Here is a 16,169-nt window from a genome sequence, read left to right on the forward strand (position 1 = left end):
TGTCGTAAAAAGGATCACTTAGTAAAACGAAGGAAGTAATAACCTAATCACAAATCTATAATATACTCACGCACTAACTAATTAAATATTAGTTTCAGATCCTTAAGAAATTTCAGTTTGTTAAATAAAATAATCCTGGATAAAGTTTAAATAAAAAAATGAGCACTTCTCTAAGAACATCCAGTCGACTATAATAATATTTTCCTGAGGGTCAATGCTGCCAACTCCAACCACGATGTTTTTTGTTTCTTGTGAAAATTTTTGAATTTGGTTACTTAATGTATTACGAAAAACTCATAAATGTTTCTCGAAACAAATAAAATTAGTTTTATACTTCATTGTTATAGATGAAATTTGTGATTATATTATCCCAAACATGTTCTACTAATGAAGAATAACCGAGGTATTATACGAAATAAGTCACTAATTATTTGGCTGCTATAAGGAACGATGATGATGTATAGTCTTAATATATTTGATATCTATCCGGAAATCTCCATCTATGATTAATGTCTATGTAAGTAGATGTGCATGATCAACTTCACTTGGTTGACAACTAAAGATTTGATGAAGCTGTTCACTTAAACGGATAAATAACCTTTATAGCTTACGGAGAAATATAGAGATTATTTAAATAAATAATAAAATAAATAAGCTATGGAATGTTTATTGTAATTAAAATACACTTATAGTTAGAAAAAAATAAAAAGAAACTATTTATAATGAATATAATCTAATATAACTGTGTATGGAAGGTAATATTAACCAATAATCAACGTGGCTCGTTTTGTATATTGCTCGTCACTTCTTGAGGTTTTGGATGCCAATTTCACGTATCTATTAAATAAGGTTCTCAAATTCGTCTTTCAGCTCGTTAATGGCTTAATGCAGAGGTGTCAAGTCATACCACATCACTATTGCATAACAAAATTTTGCCCATAAAATTTCATCGGAATTATGATATAGTTTGCATTGGGTGTTGTCCATGGTAACTTAGAAAAAGTAAACTATACAGAAAAAAAATAAGAATAAACAGTTCTGTACATTATCATACGAGAAACTTTCGACAAGCTCAAAAATGAGATTCGCCATTCCAATTCATAAGATAATGCAACGATTATGAAAAGCACTTCTCAAAATACCGAGTAGCATCAGTACAGTAGCAACAAAACCGTATTGATCATTTGGCTAATATGATCTTGCATAAAGAATTGCAATAGATTACATTACTTGTTTCATTAAGAAAAAGTTCTCTCTTTATAAAGTTGTTTTATATAAACTAACATCCGGTAGCTGGAAAGTAAAACTGGAAAATCTCCCGGTATTTGAAATATTAACTGTATTATTTTATCCAACAATGAAGAAATATGTTACTTATAAAACAAGTTCAAAACTGGAAAGTATGTGCCCAAGTTAACTTTAATACAGTTTATTGTTTCACATGTATTTCCACACAAGATTTTATAATCTGATTTACTTGTAAGACCAGCGGCGCAAATCTGTCTTCAACATTTGGGGGGGGGGGGGAGAGAGACAAGTAAGACTTTTTTTTTAAGCGATGCTCAAAATATTTGTGAAGTTGGAAAACAATCCTGTGGAGGATCTGGGAGCAGAGTTGTCTTCAACATTGGGAAGCGGGCAGATTTGAGGCTTATTCTTGGGTGACATCAATTTCATTTCACTTTTTCTTTGTGGCAACCGGACACAAATCATCACATTTCTCCCCAAAGAACACATTTGAAATCGGATTATTGGGGGGACGGTCACCCCAGTTCCAAGATTGGAGGGAACATGTTTCCCTCATTCCCTCGGGACTTGCGCCAATATGTAAGACAATATAAAACATAAAAATTGTACCTACGAACCTTGAAGAGTTGCCTGAAGTCTAGCAAGTTCGGATAAAAGCTTTAGTTTCGTTTCCTGGAAATCCTGTCTCATCTGTGCTTCTGCTGAATTCCGTAGTTTTTCTTGGCGTACCTGCTCCTGAAACTAAGAATCACAATGAGTACCATAGCCATGGTCAACAAGTAAATACAGAACAAAATATATTGATTATAACAGCTTTCAAAGTGCTTGAGATCCAGCTCGCAATTTGGATAAATTCCTTTTATCAGACCTGGACAGGCTACAAGAATAAGTTCGTTTTAGAAATACTACTCTTCTTTCCATGTTTTTTACAAACGTTTTTCTGTGTATATGTGATCCAATTGTACTTAACAAATAGTTGTGAAAATCCATGATGTCAGGTGAGGTAGTGGTCGATGTGTTTTCCCTGGTTCCGAACGAAAGTCTAGCAACGTAATTTCCATTGCAAAATTACAAGGGAGATCTTGTTCAATTACTCTTTTACAGCTTTCCTGAGTCCCCTCACAGCTGTCACACGCCTCTTATTCAAAACCCTTTTAAGCAGTCCAAATCTACAAAAGCTTCATTGGACTTGCGTCTGGAGACTTCACAGGCATCTCGTTGAAAGGTACGGTCTGTATTCAAGTAGGGCAATAGAATGCGAGGGACGATCTTAGTGTGTAACGAATTTTTGTGTTGATGGATGTAAATCATGTTGATCGCGTTTGCGTAAATTTCTGGTAGCTTCTGCTCGTAAATTGGCCTCAAGATCTCCTCCAATTAGTTGATTTTTGCAGTTCTTTTTTACCCTGCGAATCTTCAGTCTGCCTCGCTGAAAGTAGACGGTAACCACAACGAACCCTTTCAAGAATGCCTTCTTGCTTGTTCAGAACCATTTTGTGAAGCGCTTTGTGCCTCTGTCTCTGTACATGATGGTTCTTGGTTTGCTGTAGTCGGAAAGGTATCTACACCTCATCCAATGCAGTGACGTACCGCCTTGGCAGATACCGCTCGTACAGCTTCCAAGCTCTACACTTGCGTTTCCGTCGGTGCGGATCGGTAAAGTGATGACCACTAGCCGTGAACACCTTTTTAGATATAGTCATTGGCTCAAGGTGTGCGCTTGACAGATCCCAAAGACACATTTCGATGATTCGCCATCTGTCATACGGTCAAAAGATTCTCTTTCATGGCCATTCTGCGAAGTTTCGCCTGCATGCTGGTGGTGGCTTGTGTGTACGGCCGTATTCTCGTCCCTGTTGGAGAACAGAATGCTGGGTCACAGAATCCTTATACTTGTTGATCACATTATTGATTAAAGACAAGGTAATTTTACATCAACTTGGCTTCCTGATCATTGAAACACTAAACTTTGCATTGTAAAGAGCCACGGCATAACCCTCCCAAAAGCTACAACATAACCAACATAATCATAAGTCTAAGTTTTGAGGTATTTTCGGCTAGCGAGAAAACACAAACATTCTTTTACAGTTCAGACACTATACTGACCAAGGTTGCGCGACTTCATTCTGCGCGCGAGGTAGGAATCGTAAAAAACTAAAATGAAATCTTTAAGTTTAACGACCCACGCTCATGCCGGTTAGGCTAAAGGAGACGGTGATCATGAGAAATAAGTGAAATGGCGGAATGAAGAAAGTGGGAGGAAACAGGAGAACCCGAGAAAACCCACGAGCACGGTGTTTGTCCAACACGGCACGAGCTGAGATCGAAAGAAGTAGGAATCGTGTTTGCCCAAAAAGCCTTCTGTAATACCAGATCATTATCTTCATGTTCTTATGTATTATTTCATTGATCAAAAAGCAGTAGTAAGTAGGATTACAAGTTTTATATCCTTTCTATATAGCTTACATAACTGAACTCCTGTTTTAATAAATGTGAAGTGGTTTCGTAATTTGCATAATGCATATTAATTGTCATGTTTGCCCAAGGGTTATCAGTGCTGGCACTTTTTCTTTCTGGAGACACGTAAAAAAAAGTTTATGTACTGACTCCTCATTTGAGGCTTTATCATTCCTTATCCTTATGAAGTATAAATTTTAAAAAATAAAATAAAATAAAAAAATCTTGGATTTACTCTCCTTGTAGTATCTGCTACTTATTTTAGTGAAGTAACAGCTGTAGAAGAAAAATGTTTTACTAAGCTATGGTTACTTAAGTTATTTTACAGAATAAGATTGTCAATCGTAGGTTCGAAAAGACATGTTCCGTGCCTTCTAATAAAACCTTTCCATTCCATGCAAGAGAAAATCAATTTTCTTTTCTTCTGCTACTTTCTTTGTTTTGATTCTACTTCCAGTTCAGTAACATTTAACTCGATATAAATTTGGAAATTTTGTCATAATAAGTTCTTCAGCAGGCTTTGAACTACTATTTGATCCGTTTCCACCTGAACAACTTGCAGGCAGCGACACCTGTCAAACCGAACTTCACAGAGCAAGAAATTATACACCAACGTGTATTAATCTCTCATCTGTTGTGTAGTAGAGTGAAAGCATTGTAATGGGCAAAATATCGCCGAAAAAAGTCACTTTTGGGATGATACGCCATGGCTCTTTCCCATGCAACTTTAGAATTTTCCGCGTAGTAGAACAACGTCGGAACATTTGCTTTGTAGTAGGAAGGGCCACTGTTTAAACGTTATACACATTAGCCTCCTCTATAACCCACATAAACAAAACCCCATTCAAAGAGGGCATCAGTGAAGACCTACGCCCAAGATGATTCGGGATATGGCAGCCAGTGATAATTCATTAGCACAGCATGTTATTACAAACGATTACTTATGCCCGAATCAACAACAGTGAATCGTGCAACCCATTAGAAATTGAGTCTGCGAACTGTCCGTAAGAATAGCGTTGCATAAGAATACTGCGAAGCGAAAGAGCAAAGGCAGAAGGTTGAGCGCTACCTGCCTAGTGACTGCTGGAACTTGGTTATGACAATGGACAAAGCAAATGTTACTACCTAAGACAGTATTTCTCAATCTGTGATCCGCGGACTTCAGGGACCAGCCAGAGATTGGAAAAAGGTCCTCGGGATATTTTATTTTCATTAAACTTTATCTTGTTGCTCCCACCCAAAATATTAGCAACGTACGTTACCTAGGTTTGAACAAATTGAGAACAGAATATAAAAGATAAAAGAAAATATATCGAAATTATCAACCTAGGCTGAAAGATAAATCACCCATTACAATAGGTGAATGTTGAATTCAGAATATTATACCTAACTGGCATAATCGTATTTTTCGAATATCTTCATTTCCAGCAGCACAGCATTGTCATAAATGACACACTTAGTGTTGTAAAAAAACATAATTAATCATTTCACTTCTATGTTGTTTTTTAATTTTTTTTTTAATAATCAATTTTTAATTCATAGGGGACTACGGAGAATTAACAGTCGCTACAAGAGGTTCGCAAAATCCGAAAGACTAGGAAACGCCGACCTAAGTGACTGTGGAAAAGTTCGACCCATCATCTACAGAGGTGTTCATGAAACACACTGATGTCATTTTGTGAATAAAAGTGTGCAAAGAAAGTTTCTCGTTGTTAGTGGCTTTTCTACACAAGAAAGCACAAGATTCCTACGGTTTAAAAATATGTCAAAATCAATACTGCTTATTATCAAGAGCATGTCTTATGCCTAGTTTACACAGTCGAAATACCAGCATTAATAGCGATGACAGTTTGTATGCAAATTTACCAGGACAAAGCATCAAGTCACATGCAGAAACATCGCTGGCCTTCTGTCGATCCATGACAGCTGCAATTAAAATCCATGGTATTCCGTATGAAGACTTTTTTGTTAAGAGTCCAGATGTCAGTCCAATGAATTACTGTGCTTTTGAATTTCTCAAGTGGTCCTGTGTAGCGTAGTCGCTAACGCTCTCGCCTTCGGAGCGAGCGGTCCCGGGTTCGATTCCTGGTGGGGGCACTCGGTTGAAAAAGTGTAAAAAGCTTTTTCAAACCAGCCATCCTGAATGAGGTTTTCCTGGGCACTCACACCAGGCAAATGCCGGTGTGGTACCTAACTTATAGATCCCAGGGCGCTTTCTTCCTTCCCCAATCCTTTCTTCCTTCCCTTTCCCTGGATAGTGTGCTCACCGAGGGACGTTATCTCCCATACGTGACGGGCAAAATGACCATAGATGCTGAAAGCCCATAAATCTAAAATCATAAAATCCTAAATCCTTGAATTTCTCAAACGGCATTTTTCATTACTCCGGATAGCATGGTAAATGACCTCTGGGAAAGCTTCCAAGCAGGACTGGAACAATATTCCCTTGATACAGCTGCAACGAAGTTTGCTGTAGTGAAAACTGTCATGTACAATGATTTTCATACAGGTGGCCATCACACGAGCATGATCTATGGTGGCGGAGTAGAATATCTTAGGTAAGTAACAACTTATCAAGTTTATGAGTATAGCAACGAATCAGCGGCCATTCACATCTGTACCACTTTCCGTTTTACTCGATAGATTATCTGCTATAGGACTGTCTTCAAAGTTTAAAAAAAAAAAAAAAAAAATCCCGGATTTCCGGTACAACAATTAGAGCAAAACTAGACACATCATACAAACAATTCAAAGAAAGATACGATAGGGATCTTGCTTGGACCTCTATCCGTATGTTTTCATAAATGATTTAACGAAATTAATTAACGACGTCGGTATCTGTTGTACACCGACGATATTAAATTATGCACGCTTATCAGAGATTATAATGATGTAGTGAGTCTGCAGTGTTGTATGCAAACTCAATTGCGCTACTGGAAATAAAATGCCTCTTAATGTGAATAAGAGAAAAATAATGTCATAGACCATAAAAATACGTTCTGTGCTTAACATATATTATATGAACGGAAAAACCTTAGAAAAAAGCTAGAAATATGAAAGACTTAAAGAGTAGCATTCGACGACAAACTATTGTTTGATGAGCATGTTAACGTAAATGCATGAGATATCACGGAACTCTTACGTTTTTAATTTACTCAATACAAGAATTTCAGTAATACTGACACGTCTATTTCATTGTATAAGGTTTTAGCTAGACCAAAATTAGAGTATATATGTCCAGTATGGAACTTTGTAGCTGAAGTTCATTCACAAAACTAGAGCGAATACAAGAGAGATTTATCAGATCCTTATATTTAAAACTAGACACGATTATCATATACTTATGTTTAAAACTAAACATGGTTATCAAATACTTACGTTTTAAAACTAGACATGATTATCAGATATTTATGTTTTAAAGCTAGACATGATTATCACATACTTACGTTTTAAAACTAGACATGATTATCAGATATTTATGTTTTAAAGCTAGACATGATTATCAGATATTTATGTTTTAAAACTAGACATGATTATCAGATATTTATGTTTTAAAGCTAGACATGATTATCAGATATTTATGTTTTAAAACTAGACATGATTATCAGATATTTATGTTTTAAAGCTAGACATGATTATCAGATATTTATGTTTTAAAACTAGACATGATTATCAGATATTTATGTTTTAAGGCTAGACATGATTTTACCGCTTATACTTATGAACAATGGGCAATATCTTTAAAACTTTACTGAAAAAACAGATGTGTGTTAAATGATCAGGCACTAGTACAAAACTTTGAAAATAATAAATTGTCCAACACTTACTTAGTTCAAAAATTTTTTATTGAAAATTCCTAATATTACAAGACAATATACAACATCTGTTAACAGGTATAGTAGTTTATCTTACGTAGGGTGCTAAGAAACTATCATAGGAAAAAAGATTAAAGAAAATTTTCAAGAAACATTACGATAATTGTATATTCAGATATTTAAATAAATGAACAGTGTTAATCTGTAAATTTAAGATTCATTCAAATATGAAAGTGAACATTGTATTTTCTCATTTATTTACTTTTAAACATTTATGACTTAGAAGATACTAATGTCCGAATTTGACAAAACGTTGTACGATAATTGTATTCTTATGTATTTACATAACACAACAGAATATGATATGTTACGCTGTAACTTTACGATTGACTCAAAGCTGTAGTGAGTAAGTAAACATTGTATGTACTCATTTCTTTGTTTTTAAGCATTTCTGCCTCTGAATGTACTAATGCCTGAATTTGACAAAGTGCTATATTTAGCTGATTGCTACTATTCCCAGCATTATACACATGCCATTACTATTATTAAGAAAAGGAAGAATAAAAGACTAACTTGAGCAAGTTTTGAATTCAACTGAGTGCACGTGGCCAGCTCAGCTTCTTCTCTAGTTCTTCTCAACAACAGTTCATACTTTCTCCGTATTTCCTCCAATTCCTCACGGGAAATAAAATCCTTCTCCACTCTGCTTTGCAACGCGTTCAGTTCTCTTTCGAGGTGGCTTTTCTCCTATCGAATACAAGAAAAAGTAAAAACTATTAAATCACTAAAATAGTCATCCAAATCATAACTCATAGAGGAGGAGGAGGAGAAGGAGTAAAGAAGAAGAAGAAAACTGAATAAGGTCAGATTACGTATTTTAGTAGTTTTGAAGGGTAGCCGTAAGTGTTCATTATGGGCGGAACACACGAATCATCAACGTATCAAATAACCCCATATTTTAGTTCTTTCTGAGGCGGTGCAGTTGTTAAGAATGTTCACCGTCTAAAAAAAAAAAAAAAAAAAAAAAAAAAAAGTCGCCGATACTACAGGGTGATTATAATTTAAGCTTTACTTCCAAAATGGTGTATAAAAAATTTAAAAAAAAAAAAAAAAACTGGTCAGAATGACTTCAAATTTGAACTGAATATATTTAAGGGGGGAAACGGTATAGTATAAGAAACAAGTTCCAAAGTGTATCAACAGATAGCGTTGTAAGTGGCATAACGAAAGTGAATTCGGCTATAAGTGAATCGAAATACGACGGCTTTTGCATGTGTTGCATATTAAACCAACTGTACTGTTCAACGTGCATGATTGTTTCGGCTCTGTGACGAAAAAAAAAAAAAATGACTTCCAAGTTATTCAACAGTTGTCGCACTATTAGTGGAAAGCCCATCCACCACTGCAAGGTCGTACCATATTGGATGGGTAAAAGTGGTTTTTAATTACCCTTAGGTCAAAAAAAAAAAAAAAAAAAAAACGCAAATAGAGATTGATACACTTTGAAACTTTTTTGTTCTTATGTCACACCGTTTTCCCCTTCAAGTATATTCAGTTCAAATTTGAAGTCATTCTGACCAGTGGTTCTTTTTCTACAGCATTTTGAAAGTAATTATAATTCCCAATTTCACCCTGTATATCGGCTCTCTCGCGTGCATACTGCTTTCCTTTATCTAATACTGTTATACGTACGTGCTACATGAAAAAGCACTACCAAATAAAGATCGATAATATCACAGATAACAAATACTTGGAATTCCGGTACATGTTTTCCCTTCTACCTAGAAGCACGCCATATGGTTCAGTTTCACTAGAGATCAGTGTGAGTATAATTTTATACATATCTTTGAAATACATACACAAAATAAAAATACATAGTCTTTGAAAATTGAATTTCCGTCTTGTTACAATATACATTAATATACAAAATATTAATAATGTATCCGCTAAATAACTCCAACAGCTAACATAAACTAGTAATGACAAATAGTACATTACCTTGTATTTTGTCCGCTGCAATATGCCATAACTAATTGTACTTTATTTGGTTCCTATCTAAGTTGCTGTTGTATCTTTAAAGAGCACAAAACATATTTATCTTTGCAGGCGGACTCATATAGTTACCGAGTCGCTACTGTGAACACTCGCTTATATTTAATCTTTCGGTGCCCGATTACACAAGCACCATGGCGTAAGGTCTTGAAACATAGTTGCGTATATGGCGAAAGGACGTAGTAGCCAATGTTGAAAAAAAAAAACTCTTATGTGACACTCTGCTGTCGGAAAAAAATGCATTTATGTACAAATTTACAGTTTTCATATATATATATATATATATATATATATATATATATATATATATATATATATATATATATATATATATATATATATATATATATATATATATATATTCGCTCAAGCCCGAAGCTGCGAAGCATAAGCATCGGCAAATAACATGGCAGCTGGCCGCAAGACCAGTTTGGGTCTGTAAGTAAAATAACTGAAAGTAAATAGCGTTTACCATTCCTTTTTTTCTTTTCTTTCTTTTTTTTCATAATCCAGGCTTTTTGAAACCACTTCCTATGACGATCCCTTTTTATCACATATTCTTGCTAGAGACTATTCTAATTTTCACGAAGCTTTGCACCCTTTGTAAACAATGCAGACATCAGTGCAGAAATGTTGCCAACTAATTAAACAAAAAATGTTATATGTAATTTTGTGCTAAGAAATAAATAAATAAACTGAAGGGGAGAAAACAATTAGGTTAAAAATAAAATGGCATGGGCTTGCGATAGGAGAATCAGGAACCTTTTTTCTCTCGTTTGCAGTGGCGTACGCACTGCTCTCTTGAATCTTCGAACTAATATGTAAACACAGACACGCACAAGGAGGAAGAAGGGCAGAACGTTAAATTTCTTCTACCAGTGTACATTACAACTAAAACTTATTATCCCAACTTCTAAAGTTTCCTCTAGCTGAAAATTTATCTAAAATGTTAGGATTCAGAGCCACTATTACATGATGAGTTAGTGATCCTACTAGCAGATCTATGGTTTGATGGATGGATTAAAGTTGATCGTCCCCTTCAACAACAAGGCTCTATGAGATGTGGACCTACAGCCTAACGAGCGATCCGAACTACATGAACTCTCTCCGGAAATCGAACGCGGATCTCCCGCCCGATGGTGCGTACCCGAATCACATAACCACAAATGAGCTAATTATCGGATCTAGAAACATTGCAGTTGTACTCACCACTTCTATTCAAAATTGAGCACTTGGGAGGCCGCGGAGGCTCAGTGGTAGAGCGTTCACTCTGGCGCATGGGATCCCTGGTTCGATCCCAGCTCGCGCCAAGTGAACCTTGTGGTGGACAAACACCGTGTGCGTGGGTTTCCTCCGGGTTCTTCAGTTTCCTCCCACTTTCTTAATTCCACCATTTAATTTATTTTTTCACTATCACCGTCTCTTTTAGCCTAGCCGGCATAAGTGTGGGACATAAAACTCAAAAGATTTAATTTCATTTAATTTCAAAATTGAGCTTCTTGTATGTTTCCATTACAGGCGAGCTAGTTTTGAAACAAGCAATTGTTCATTCTTCAAGAACTTGAAAACTGCTTAGTTTACTTATTTATTGAATAGAGAATTTATTATTTTTTTCCTTTGTCATATGTAATAAAATACCTATAAAATATATTTTGAATCCTCATGACTTATCCTTTCATTTGATATCTAACAGAAAAGTTACGCCATAAACAAATATCAGTCATGAGATTATGAAGACTATCGACACCTTATTCATCAATTTCCAAGCAACTTTTTAGATTCTACATAGGAATAAAGACACATTATTTAAAATGCATATAGTACCTCCTCTTAATTTCGCTGCAGCCAGAATAAAAAATAAGACTCAAAATTTATGAACATTCCTATCTAATATTATAAAATTCTTAAATGTTGATTTGTACATTTTGTCAATTCTGGCACCAAATATTCAGTTTTTGCATCTCTTAAATGGTCATTTAATCTGATCGAATTTTAAAGAGGCGATATACGAATTATAACTGAAAAAATTAACCTCATATTACTTCGTAATGAATCAGTAAAACATGCTTTTTCCTCTTTGACCACTCTATCTCTTTTTCTTTTTTCTTTTTCTAATTGACTATTTCCTCATCTATTATGAAAGTTCAAACAATGATCTGAAATACTATAAGGAACTTAATATCTTCAATAAGAACAGCAAGTAGACTTGATTTCTCTTTTTCTTTTTGTTAGCCCATTTTCATGAAATGACATAACTGTTTGACAAATATTCTTTGTGAAAAACTGAAAAATAACTATAAGTTAGCAACACTGAAAATGAGACTAATAACAGTTGATTCTTCCATAAGCAAATAGTACACAACAAATGTAATATATTAATGTATTGTTAAGGCATAGTAAGAACATTTAGAATCCGACTCAAAGTGTATATCTATATAGGATCGAAATCTTGAACCAAAATCGAATTTGTAAGAGAAAACTGTTATAACAAATGACAAAACACGCGAAGTGCGCGCCACAATTTACAGATGTCGCCCAAGGAAGCTAGCAGGTTACCTGCTGCTCCGAGTTAATTCTGTTAAACATAAACAAGGCAAACCCGTAAGTGCAGAAAAAAAGCAAATAGTTTATCAAACGATATCAACGTTGTTCAATTCACTTGAAGAAAATTAAGACTTTAAGTAGATAATTTTCATGTTCTCATAGAATAGTATATATACATTATTTATTTACTTACTTTGTAGTACTGAAGTTACTATTCGTAGGTTTCTTACATTCTTTATACAATGTAAGAAAGCATATCAAGAAATTGAACTTAAGGGGGAAAAGTACCATCTGTTTTCATGGATATGCGTAATGATTTAGGTAATAGATGAAAAAAAATAATCTCCCATAATGATAAATATGCTTGCTGTTACATACCAGAGCAATCTCTTTGTCGTTCAGTTGATAATTTGACGTAACTCATCGTAGTTTCATCTGTAATTACAATTTTGAGAAAAATAACAATGTTCAGTTGCTCTTAAAGGAGGGGGGATTATATAGTATTAGGTATTTTGCCCCATATCCCTGCGATGATGTGAGAGTGAGACGAGTAATGCACATTGCAGTGGCAGAAATACATGCACATGCTGCAGCAGAAATATTGCGGGAAGTAGACGAAACTATTTCCTCTTCACAAATCAGCAAATAGTCGTGCGCGCAGTGATACAACATCGAGTTATGATGTTTGTTTTTGAAGGGTGCAAAGAACTGTGAAAAACGCTTTATATAAGTAATTTCCGGCTTGTAATAAACTTTCTGATTATTGCTGCTTTTGTTTAAAATTTTATTAGAATGCTTTGCTGTGTTTGACAATAAGTATAGATATAACAATTCGCCTTATCAAAACAAGATACTCAAACTATTTCTTCCGCTATTAGATCCTAATTACATTTATTTTTCACCTCACTTTGAGACCCTCACGCATTCATCCAACGATCTCCAGATTGAGAAACCGCGAAATAATCTAACAACATTTTTAAATAATCTATCTCCTTGGAACTGGAACGCATAAATACTTTTAATAATTAATAATAATAATAATAATAATAATAATAATAATAATAATAATAATAATAATAATAATAATAATAATAATAATGTAATTAAAATTATTTATAATTAAAATTGAATGAGAATCATTTATTCTCTTGCTGTTAGCCAAGAGAGCTGCCTAGTTACGAGTAGGAACACGACAAAGGCAGTCCCTGTCTCTGATCAAAGTACACAGTGTAAGATACGATACGTCTCTCAATAATTCAATGTTGTTATTCTTTCGCATACAATTGCAATTTATGTAATTAATTCTGAACACAACTTCAGTGTAGGTATTATACACTGTACTGATTAACTGCTGATAGAATGGGAAAAACTGAAGAATGTTAATGTTTAATAATTCATTAATTTTAATTCTGATTTCAGAAAGACATTTATGTATTCCAGTTCTAATGTGTTTTGCTGACCAACCGGATTACTCTTGCCTACAGCTCCTACAACACTTGTCAATAAAGCGCCGCAATTTCCGCCTGAGCGGAAAAAACACGCAATATTGTTCAAACGAGATAAAATGGCTTTAAACTGCTTCCCTATGCAAAACCATATGGTGCTTATGCTCTTTCGTCATACATACAATTATATAGTTGTTGTACAAATTATTGTATTATGAATTTTATTGTATATTTTTGCTATAGACTGTTCAAACTTTAAATTCAAGTGACAACTTTACCTGCTCGTACGAGAAAGCGGCAAGGAAATAGGTAAGTGAAGTTAACATATTTCTTGTACAAATAGGCGAAATGAAAATAATGCTTCTGTTTGGTGAAGCTACATTCAACTAATTTTTTTTTTTTTTTTTTTTTTTTTTTTATGAGGAGATTCATACCACTCATATATATATAGTAAACCAGGGACGCAAATAACGACTCGCTCGGGGCGAGTGGTTCATCCGTGCGGGCGAGTATTTAATATCATACTGAAGGTAAGTAAATGATTTCTATTGTGGGATGTGGGCTAGTAAAATTTTGTTGCTTATTTGTATCTCTGTATAAACCCATGCTTTACCGGACGTTGAATTTCTTCACACTTCTAATGCGCAATCGTAAGGATTTTTTTTTAATATGGTATGTACATTAAATATTTTACATTTACAATATATAGCATAATTTCAAGTGTAATATTCTATTTTAAATACTGTTCGCAACACAATTTGCGATTTAACGGACTTTTGATTTTACTGATACTCTTTCGCTTCCAATTATGTATATAACCCTGTACTAATACTAGGCGAACTTTTGCAACTGTGCAGTATGGCTATCTTTAGTGAAGAGGTCTGAAACATTTTAAAGTAAACGTGATTGGTAAAGTAAATTTTTACCTCTTGGACTCTAGAGTGCGCCGAAGATACACCATCCAGATCATATTTCATTTTCTTCAGTTCACCTTCCAGCCCAATTCTCATCGAGGTTTCTTCTTTAACTTTTTGTTGAAGCTCAAAAACCTGCAAACAGAACGAACGTCTATTAAATGCAATATTTACTTATAAAATGCATATACAGAAACAATTAGAGCTTCACTCCTCCAGGTTTGACTTGATTTCAATATTTAATACACTAGAATATCTGGCTTTCAAACACATTTTTGAGTTTTACGAAATGCCAATGGGCTAATAAACACGCCTTCAGAAATCCAAATAAATATCAACGAAATAACTATTCCCATTAAACACACAAAGTATGGCACAATTTTAAAATTCCCATCCTTGCACGAGGTTGGCATCGAAACACTAAGTTACCATGGCATCAGTGCGTACTACATACAAATCGTTTGAATCATTTTCTTATTCTGCTCGCAAAATATTTAGCTACATTCCGAATCATTATAAGGAAAAGATATTTCTAACATCTTAGAACATTTGTTTACAGGGTAACACAATTTCGACAGTGTTAAAGTAAAGAGTTGTAAGCTTTATTTCCATTTATTATTGTTATTATTATTATTATTATTATTATTATGTTTTATAGAAGAGCAAAAACAAACATTGGTAGCGTAGCACAAGTTTCCATATACCCTCTGTATAAAAATCTGCTGCTTGAGAGTGCAGCCAGTTTGGATCTGATGTCTTGAGCACTTCACTACACTATCGCAAGAAACTTTATCGAGAGAGAATAAGATTGCTACTTTCCTATTGCTTTTTTTCTAATACTCATTCTTACTTCTACAAAAATTGTTACATTTTAAAAAGGTGTTCGACACACTGCTATTCGAGCGCGGGTAAATCTGACAATCTCACTCACTTGTATCATGCTTTTTCTCTTGTCTACAGATAGAATTGCCAGTACTTACAATAATGTATTGGACTACACAGACCATGAAGTTATTTTCTTAAAATACTTTTATAAATAACTACATAAAGTTACTTGAGTCATTCACCTTCCACTTGTTCTATTCATAGAGGCAAAATCACATATTAATGAAACAGTGTATTATATGCACATGTATAACTTAAATAAATAACCCTTCATCTTTTCTGCGAGAAAAGCGCATTATTTACTATTGGCTATGCTGCTATGAAACATTTGACGTACTTCCGTTTTAGTGTATTCATAACTCGAAACAGAAATTAGGCCAGCCAGCATATTCACTAAACCTTGCTCCAGTTCCAGATAATGTGCTAACACACCCAGGAATTTTAACGACCATTTTACTTGTTTGAAACTCTGATTCCTGAAAATATCTTACACTTCCTAGTTTTCGGCTCTAACGTGGGCCTTGATCACAAGGGGTAAAAATAGGAGATAAAAAAAAAAAAAAAAAAACCGAAATACAAACGAACGGATTCACCATGATAGAACAGTGTAAAAATGACTTTGTCGATAGCTATCAGAGATACCTCAAATGGTAGTGCAGTAGCACGTTGTTAAATGGTGGGCTCAAGCTCTATATTGGTTGTCTGGCAAAGGAGGCTGCAGTTCATGTTAATGTTTTTGTTGCTGTGCCAATACCGTGTATATTTTAATTATTGGTTTGCCATTTTACAATGCGTTGCACTATCATTTA

General features: G+C 34.5%; 1 protein-coding gene across 1 annotated transcript in view; it reads right to left on the reverse strand.

Moving 5' to 3' along the window:
* LOC145677135 (uncharacterized) overlaps positions 1 to 14,610 on the reverse strand; it is a gene marked incomplete at its 5' end in the record, with an annotated part of 29,315 nt that extends 14,705 nt beyond the window's left edge. Inside the window, 3 exon segments of the mRNA XM_081747780.1 lie at positions 1,866 to 1,989; positions 8,094 to 8,267; positions 14,488 to 14,610. Of these exon segments, the coding sequence (XP_081603906.1) occupies positions 1,866 to 1,989; positions 8,094 to 8,267; positions 14,488 to 14,610 (421 nt within the window).
* Positions 14,611 to 16,169: the final 1,559 nt, after the last annotated feature.

Source organism: Thermobia domestica, unplaced genomic scaffold (genome assembly GCF_964235325.1).
Source record: "Thermobia domestica unplaced genomic scaffold, izTheDome1.hap1.1 HAP1_SCAFFOLD_648, whole genome shotgun sequence".
In the NCBI taxonomy this organism is placed as follows: domain Eukaryota; kingdom Metazoa; phylum Arthropoda; class Insecta; order Zygentoma; family Lepismatidae; genus Thermobia; species Thermobia domestica.